This window comes from Pterocles gutturalis, unplaced genomic scaffold (assembly GCF_000699245.1).
Source record: "Pterocles gutturalis isolate BGI_N339 unplaced genomic scaffold, ASM69924v1 scaffold13003, whole genome shotgun sequence".
Taxonomy (NCBI): domain Eukaryota; kingdom Metazoa; phylum Chordata; class Aves; order Pterocliformes; family Pteroclidae; genus Pterocles; species Pterocles gutturalis.
In genome coordinates, this window is record NW_010120625.1 from 5,064 (window position 1) to 14,335 (window position 9,272).

Genomic DNA, 9,272 nt, shown 5'->3' on the forward strand with positions numbered 1-9,272 from the left:
TTGTTTTGTTCATTTTTAAAAAGTAAAAAGTATATGCTCCAAAAAGAGGGACTAAAAATCATGGTTTTATTCCTCAGTTGGCTACTAGACCAAACTACTCGGAGGGAAGGTTCAACTACCACCTTCAAAGGCAAAGGAAAGGTAAAAACCGGAGCAAGAAAACTCCTACCATCGAGTGGCTGCATCCCAATTGATTCGCTCCTGGCTCCCTTCGCACCTGATCAATATTTCCTTTAATAAGTTAGCGAGGCAGGCGCAGGGCTCGGCTGCTGTCCTCAACGATCAGACATCCGTCACGAACGCGGCTGGCGTTCCCGCGCGCCCTGATTCTCCTCCTCTGCTCCAAACACTGGTTTCCCCTCCCGTCTTGATGCTTTGCTCTACCCGGAGAACCCGAAATATTCACTCACAGGTGGGGCACGTGCGACATATCCTAAAGCTCAGTTAATGCCTCCACCTTAAAACCTTGTGGTTTGGGGTTTGATTTTTTTTTTTTCTTTCCCCCCAGGAGAACCCCAAGCTCAAAACATCAAGAGGGAAGGAACCAGAGCGGAGCACCCTCTGAAAATCAAGCAGCCCAAAGCGTAAAGGACTTTCCACCAGCAACACTGAGGCACGACCGGCATCTCGGACCCATTTCCCAAAGGGATGCCCAGTAGTGCCAACACTACGGTGGGCGGGGAAAAAAAAAAAAAAAAAAAGATGCCGTATGTGCTTGTGTATGTATACGCACACATAACTGAGCCGGGCAGGGCAACGGGAGGCGCAAACCTCCCGAGGGAGCAGAAGAGAGCTGAGGAATTCATTTTTTGGTCACCACTGTGTTGCTGTAGAAGTTCCTTTGTCCTTGACTGCTTAGGGAGCGGCAGTGGCCGGGGGGGCTCCTGCTGGAGGGGGGGTCACCCCTTCCGCGGGCGGAGGCGGCTGCGCAGGAGGAGGATCTGCAAAAACAAACAAACAAAAAAAATCAAAAATCAGAGAAACAGTGAGCAGGACCAGGAGGTGGGAAAGTTCACGTGAAGCAACTTTGCGAGCTGGAATGAATATTTGTCATCCCCCAGCTGTGTGTTTAAGCCTGGAGAGGATGGAGCTCTTCTGTTTGGAACAGCTGAACAACGGAGTCGATGCAAACAGAGCCGCGCTCGGCTCCGAGCTGCGTATGTAGGTTAAAGGAGAGGAGTCCGCAGCTGCAGCAAGCAGGAGGGAAGGAACGGGGGGTACAAAAGGGCAGCTTTCGCGCAGAGAGGAGATGCTAATGGAACACGACTGACTTGTTTAGCAGAGGAGAAAAAAAAATAAGAAATTAAGATACGGCAAGAGAGCGAGCAGGAATAGAACCTGACATCAGATATTCCCAGTGGCAGAGGCTCAGAAAAAGGGAAGCTAGCGCAGCAGAAGAACAAGGAGCGAGTGTCTGAACTAAAATAGCACCAGAAGGGAGAGTTTCATGTGAACGCCGATGCGTCAGTGCTCCTCAGCATCCCTGCAGCCGGAGCCAAAAGGGATGGACGGCTTTTCCCAATTAATTTTTGGGAGAGGTACTACGAGCAATCAGAACTCCTGCCTGTCTGGTGCTGCTGACGCTAAACAACGTTTCTGGGGTTCAGGCTGCTGTGCTGAAGTCGACCAGCTCCTCGTTCCAGGCTGCGACTAACACAGAGAAATTTATTGAGGAATTCACTGCGCGTGCAGGATGCTCTGCTTCGCTTCTTTCTGGGTTCAGACACATTCTCACGCTCATTCAAGGCACCCCACACAGTGGCCACTGACCCCAGCTGGGTTTTTTTTTGGCTGGCATAAATCAGCTTGATTTTCAGAGGTGTGGGTATTTATACCCCATAGGGAACATTCCCAACATACCTTTTGCTTCTTCCTAATGAGGATTTCCCCTTTTTAATGTCACGGTGCTAAGGTGGTTCAACAAAACCCTACAGAAAAATCACACTCTGAGCTCTGCTATTGAAGGATGGAGCTGTGAATTAATTCCTGAACCTCTAACTGTGCGTTCTTCCCGACTAAGTCAGGAGAGGTTTTGATGATGACCACCAGAGCCTCAGTGTCGTTATAAATAAAACAAGGGATGTTATAAATAAAATAAAGGACAATGGAGTATGTTTGGATGCCGGGAGGGGAGACAAGCTCCTAAAGCTTCACGCACACCTCTGGCACCCGGGGTGCACAGATCCCATTATTCCTGCCGCAGATAAAGGGGTTTCAAGGACAAGGACGTTTGCACCAAGGCAAGCGACAGAAAAGCCACACCAGGTACATTCCAAATGGTTTTTCTGCTGGACATCCACTTACACATGCCGTTTGGAGCTGCGAGAGGAACGCGAGGTCCAATGAGGTTTCCTGACATGGGTGACATGCCGGGCGGGGGGGGACCGCCGCTGGCTGGGTGGATGTTGGCCGACACGCTCGGCATCATGCGGCCCGGCATGGGCTGTCCGGGAATCATCGACCCGGGTCCCGGCATCTGACCTGTAAGAGCAGCAAAGAGACACGACGGTGAGACTCATGTGAAGTGATGAGAAGAGCAAAAATGGAAAAAAAAAGCCTGTGCATGAGATCCAAGTCCACCCGTGCTCCCAACACCCAAGGAAACGCCTTTCCATCCCCGCCTTGTCCATGCGGTCCCTGCAGGAAGGACCACAGGGCGCTGATCTCTCGGGGATAAGCACATGAATCAAGCAGGAGGTGACGTTCGTGGTCAAAACCCGACATCTGAAGGGAACCCCGCTCAAGAAGGCGTCTGATAGTGATCTGAAGGGGGGCGTGGGCAGAATAACAAGGCAGCAAGGTAAGAGCACTTGATGAGCAAGAGCCACAAAGCCTAATGGATTAATCTAATGGGAGAAGTGAAATCACACAGCTAGAAATTACACTGTAAAGAGATTTCTACTATAAAACCCCTGTGCTGATGCGAGGGAGGGCTCCAATACATCTTCCCCCTCCATCAGCTCAGTAACAGACCTTTGAATTGCCCAGCTTCACACACCTACAACCAACTGATGCTTTAAAACCTCATTTGAAGAAGTTATTTTGTATAACCCAACTGCGTTTACTTTTCCACCCTTACACAAAGGTACGGTATTTCAGCTAGAAAAGCAGCTGCTAGGCACGGATCGTCAAGGCTTCCTCCAGGAGAGCTCATTCCACCCCAAACCCCAGGCAATCACGTGCAACAAAGTGTGATGACGGAACCCTCAAAGGAAAACCAGGCTGTGAACATACATAAAAACGCATCACAGCCACACCGGTGGCCAAAGCCAAGAAAGTGGGAGCTCTGGAGTTGGGACCAAGTCAGCACTTTGGCACTAACACTAGTAACTCAAGCTCAGCAGAACAAGAGCTTTGGGTAATATTTTATGGACATCTGTTACTTCCATTTTTTAGGATGCTCTACTACTGAACAAGTTATGGGAAAAACACCAAAGAGAGGAACTCGCTCCAGTTCCTCAGTGTCTGGTCAAGAAAGTGGGAGCTCTGGAGTTGGGACCAAGTCAGCACTTTGGCACTAACACTAGTAACTCAAGCTCAGCAGAACAAGAGCTTTGGGTAATATTTTATGGACATCTGTTACTTCCATTTTTTAGGATGCTCTACTACTGAACAAGTTATGGGAAAAACACCAAAGAGAGGAACTCGCTCCAGTTCCTCAGTGTCTGGTGCCTTCACAAGCCCACCCTGCTCAGCCACGGACCCCCAGAAGATGCTCATCTTAGATATCGAACGCACTTGGAGCTTGTCTAGCTCTTGGCTGCTGGTCTCTGCCTGTAGTTCCCCGGTGTTTAAACCAATGACCTGCTCTTCCAGAAGGACCAGCTCTCCTTGCACCAAGGCGAGGCAGGAGGACAGCGTAAGGGAGAACTGGCTTCTGCAACTGGAGCCACTCACGGTCCCAGCACAAAGGAACCCATCACACCACAGCCCCCTGGCTTCCTAGAGACCTGGAGACCTGCAGCAGAGATGCTGAACCACCTGAAATTGAGAGACTCTGACGCATCAAACCATCAACGGATAATACTGGAGCTCCTGGTCACGCAAGAGGTCCACCTGCCACCCAGACCCTGCCTGGCCACCTGTGAGCGGCAGGTATGAAGCTGGACAGAAGCCATCGTATTTCTCAAACATTTATGGAAGCAATGAACTCTGAAGATTTATCCCTGGTCCCACTCCAGCGCTGATCAGCAGCCTGTGGCGCGTGTCGTGGCATTTCCATCACTAGATATTGAAGAGCAACAGCATCCAACCAGAAAAGCTGCGTACGTCTGAGCCGTTAATCCCCTCCTTCGTCCCCAGTACTAACAAAGTATTTTCTGCTTTGGTGATGGTGAAGAGGCGGTTTGGAAGGAGCCCCTTGGAATCCTTACGCCTCCAGTGAACAGCCCGAAGAAGACAGAGAAGGTGGGACACTTCCTAAAGTGACACGGCATGCCACTGGGCGTGACTGAAGGTGACCAAGTCCCACAGACAGGAGCTCCAGTGGTTGGTTTCCCTTTTGCAGACAAGCTGAACTGGACGTTCCTCGGTGTGGTCCATTTGCCTTGCCCTCTGCAGCAGCAGTGGGCTGTGGGTTGTCTCCATCATGGAGTAACTCCAGCTGGAGAGGACCTCAGGAGGTCTCTGGTCCAACCTCTGCCGAAAGCAGGGTCAGCTCCGAGGTCACACCAGGCTGCTCCAGGCTTTGTCAAGAACTGATGGATCTCAAGAAGTGCCAGACACGGAGACAGCATCATAGAATCCCAGACTGGTCTGGGTTGGAAAGGACCTTAGAGCCCATCCAGTGCCACCCCCTGCCATGGGCAGGGACCCCTCCCACTAGCCCAGGTTGCCCAAAGCCTCATCCAGCCTGGCCTTGAACCCCTCCAGGGATGGGGTATCCACAGCTTCTCTGGGCACCCTGGGCCACTGCCTCACCACCCGCACAGGAAAACATTTCTTCCCAACATCCCATCTCCATCTCCCCTCTTTCAGCTCAGTGAGATGAGCGCTGCTTCCTCGGCCATCCTCGTCCTCACGCTCCTCCCATGCGGTAACTCCAACGTTGCAGTCAAAGGGCACCGCACGAGAAGAGCAGCCCCTGGGTACACCAGGACAACAGCACTGTGCTGTTAAGAACTCTGGCTTGAGCAGATCTTTCATTTTTAATAAACTCGTTTTTTTTTTTCTTCCCATTAAAAATACAGAAGACCCAACTGCAGCTACAAACAGGCAAAGGCAGAGCAGCAGGAGCAGATACAAGAAGACAAGAAGAAACTGGAGACAAAACCCGGCCTGAAGACGGAGAGGGCTGCGTAGCACAAGGAGAAGATATCCACAGCTCCAGGGGATGTTACTCACTGGCAAAACTCAGGTTGATGGGGGAACAGCAATGTAAGAAGTGGGCCACCACAGCGGTGTTTCAGCAGACCAGGGAAGCTGGGGACTGCAAAGTTGGGTTGCCGGGAGCCCCAACCTCTCCAAGCGCCGTTTGCCATCATCCTCCTAATGCCACGTGTCTGCCAGGTTCTCTCTGCACTGATGAAGGGATTAACATTAACAACCCCCTCTGCTGGAACACCTGAGGCTGGATCAGACTCATCACACGGAGTGGCTTCCCACCAGGGCTTGGCTCTAACACCGGGTTCCTTCAGCGAATGGCCATCAAACCTGCAGGGCTGCCAAGGCTCAAGGACTATGGTTTACATTAAAAAAATCAGCCACTAAACAGAAATTAAATCCACTTTAAAACTTCATTTCTTCTGAAATTCAAAGTGTGTCATCACTCCAAATCTCGTAAGGATGCTCGTTGGGAAGCACCCTCCTCCCTGCACCAAAGAGCCTGGAGAGCTCTCCTCTCTCTTCGATCTTACAGACGTTTATAACCAAGGGGCACTGCAGTTTGTCTGAGTCCAGGGTTGGCCATCCCATTTCTTGCCTTCCTGACACGGTATGCAAAAATTTTAATCTTAAAAGTAGCTTAATGGCCCGGGAGAGGAACAATCCCAACACACCCCAGAACTCCAAAATGCTGAAGCCAAGCAGCCATCGAGCAACACCCGCCCAGACGGGGACTGAGCAAGGGGAAACTGCTACCACCACCATGGCAAAAACGCACTCCTGTTTCTACAGCGATCATTTTTTTTTTCATCTTAGAAGAGATACTGCTTCAAGACAGCGGCTCAAGCGTAAAATGTGGAAGTGTGACCTACATAAGGAGGAGAGCTTAAAAACAGCAAATGCAGGAAGAGAGAAAGCCAAAAGGTTCAATAAAACGAGATTCAGCAAACTAAAAAAAAAAAATCCTTTACACGTTCAAGACTGGAGACATTTCCTAACGCATGCCCTGAACCATTCTGCTCTTTGCAAACCGCCAACTGCAGATCCACCGACAGCAGAACGGCGAGGAAGGGTGTTTAAAGGATCTCCGAGGTATTCTTCTCTATTAAATGAGCGTCCAACTTTATTAAATCAGCTGCTTGGGGGGCACCGGAGCAGCAAACTGCTTTAGTAGTTTTGTTTCAGCATAGCAGCCGACGAGGTGTGACGCAGGGAGATTCCCATTCTCCCGCACACCTCTCCCTGGTCACAACCCAGAGAAAATCTGCCAATGCAGCCAGGGCTCTGGGAAGGGAGCCTCTCCTTCAGCGGCCGGGAATTGGGAAAGGAGCGAAGCCGGTCTCCGACCTTCCGCTGATCTCCGCAGGGGAGGTGTCCTGCTGCAATCTCACTCTCCTGCTAAGGAATGAATTTTTCCACAGTTCTGATACGGGAACAAGCAGAGAACTGCTCCAGGGAACATCGGGTCACGGCGGAGCGGCTCCGCAGCACAGCAAGATGCGCTCCAACCCCGGAGGGTCTTCAGAAGAGCCCAAAATCTGCACTTTACCCAAGCTCCCAGACACGTCCTTTCCTTGGCACGTCCCGCACTGCAGCAGACAATCCTGCAGCCGCGAGCTGTGAATAATTAACCACAAGAACTCATTGAGCCACGCGTCTCGGGGGAAGAGGCGGAATTTCCACTTCACTTGCGCGTTGCATCGCTGCATCTCCATCACTCCCCTCTGGCGTGATTCACACGGCGCTGACGACGGAGGCATCGGCGTGCTGGACTCAGCCATCTCACCCTGCGCTGGGCTCCCCGCCACGCACCCACCTCCCAGCCCAGGGCTCACCCTCGTTTTTCTCTAACAAACCGCGTACGATGGAAGATGCTTTGTCAAGTGTGTGGCGCCAGCACGGAAAACCCTTCTGCAGGGCAGCACCGGTGACCTTCAAATATGAATGCATCTTCAATAAAACATTCCTGTAGGAGTTGGGAGCTGCTCCAACTCGCTGGAGAAGCTCTGCAGATGTTACGACAGCATGGTGCAAGTCACTCAAATATCAGCCAGCATCCTCGCAGGAACCGCTGGCCCCTGGTTGACTCTCATTTCTATTCTAGCCCCAGAATGCCTTTTTTCACAAAGTCGAGAATATACCAGACAGCACCCGACGTGGTTTGAATGTTTCTGCACCACCAACGGCAGCAACACCTTGCAAAGCCACGACCACGCGCGTCTGACGGCACCGCGGACGAGTACCCCAGCCCCATTTACCAGCCGGACGGCTTCGCTCTCCTTTCACCTGACTGCTCCCCGCACGCCTCCTGCCAGCCAGCTCGGTACGTGCGACGGATAAAAAGCAAGCACTGACAGTCTGTAGAAAATATTCACCCAAAGGAAGCAAAAAATCCTCATCTGTACCAAAAAACCTCCTGGAATTGCCATCAGTCCAACAGGAAAGGAAACAGCATCGGGTAGTTCCATTTTAGACCACAAGTTTGAAATAACGAAACGCATAACACTTAGCTGAAAAACCACAAAGTGAAAATTCATTCCAAAGCATTCGCTGGAATATTTCAACCATCAACAGAAAATTATGCAAAATATATTGGGGGGAAAAGCTGATGGAAGTTACTCATGCAGCTGTAGTGGAAAGCGTATCCCCACCTCCTGAGCGCATTTCTGCTCTGGGTCAGCAAAGATCTGCTGCTGCAAATCCCCCCCGAAGGGAAGAGTTAATTAATGGCAGCTAACACATACCTATCTCCCTTCCTCCCAAGAATTTCAAGAAGTTTCTCGTATTACACACAAGTATCACCAGTACGAGCCGCTTCTCACCATTTCCCGGATAACCAGAAATCAATCCGTAATGGGCTTCAACTGATCCAACCAGCAGCAGGGCTGGTAACACAGGACGGGACTGGGAATTTTATTTCCCAATTTCATTACCAGGTTCAGCTTTTCACAGTGAAATTGGAATCTTGTTTTATTTTTACATTTTAAAAGTCTTCATTCCAGGGGAAAGAAGAGAACAAAATGCGCTCAGTCAAAAAGAAGTTAAAGTAAAAAATGTGGGGAAGGAACCAGTAACGGGATTAATCTGTGATCAGTGCCTGTGGCCAAGAACAGCAACATGCTGCTGGTCATCAAGCACGTTGGTCATTGGGTTGACCACACTCTCATCACACCCAGGTGCCAAGGGACAATCCAAAGGCAGCCAAACGCCAAGCACAGGCTTGACCTGGAGAAGGAGGCGTCAAGTGGATGAGGCTTTGGGCAACCTGGGCTGGTGGGAGGTGTCCCTGCCCCGGGCAGGGGGTGGCACTGGGTGGGCTTTAGGGTCCCTTCCCACCCACTCTGGGATTCTAAGTTAAACCATATGCCACAGCGCACTGCTAACAGTCCTACGCCACGTTTTCCAACTCCAAGCTTTGGCCATCAAGCGTGTCGCTCGCTATCACTAGCAAAAAGACCACTGACCCAGACCCAGAAAGAAAAGCCCTGGGAGAAGCAGCAAAAGCTTCCAAGAAGCCTCTCTGCTGGGCGTTGCACCTTCCATGCTGTACAACTTGTGCTTCACAGGGAATTCACCAACAGCTCTGCTCTCTGGAGGAGCTCCCCTGGCCCGTCCGGATTTCTCTTCCCGAACCTGCCCGTGGGCACTGCCCTCTGGACCGATTTCAGCTCCTCAGCACGTCCCAGTGAACTCTCCAGTCCAGCAGAACCAGACGCGGCCATGCTGACGACAAGCAGCTGGGAAGAACTCCACCTTCTTGTTAAAGAGATGGGGCTGAACTGCTTCTGCCTCTGAATCCAGAAAAGCCATTAAGCAGGAGTTTATTTTTCTTCTTCCTTTTAGAAATGCCTTTTCAGATCCTTTCATCACCTTGTTTCCTACCATCCCTTCAGCTTTCGTCAATCACTTTAAAGACATTTGACTCCGCATTTTGTTCACGGTCTGCTGAA

The 9,272-nt window shown here is 51.0% G+C and overlaps 1 protein-coding gene across 1 annotated transcript in view; it reads right to left on the reverse strand.

The window, feature by feature from the left end:
* Positions 1-855: 855 nt before the first annotated feature.
* The window catches only part of SMARCC1 (SWI/SNF related, matrix associated, actin dependent regulator of chromatin, subfamily c, member 1), a 65,846-nt gene continuing 57,429 nt past the window's right edge, over positions 856-9,272 (reverse strand). The window contains exons 26-27 of the mRNA XM_010076978.1: positions 2,305-2,481; positions 856-941 (exon numbers count right to left, since the gene is read on the reverse strand). Coding sequence (XP_010075280.1) covers positions 856-941; positions 2,305-2,481 — 263 coding nt within the window. The remainder of the gene's footprint in view (positions 942-2,304; positions 2,482-9,272) is intronic.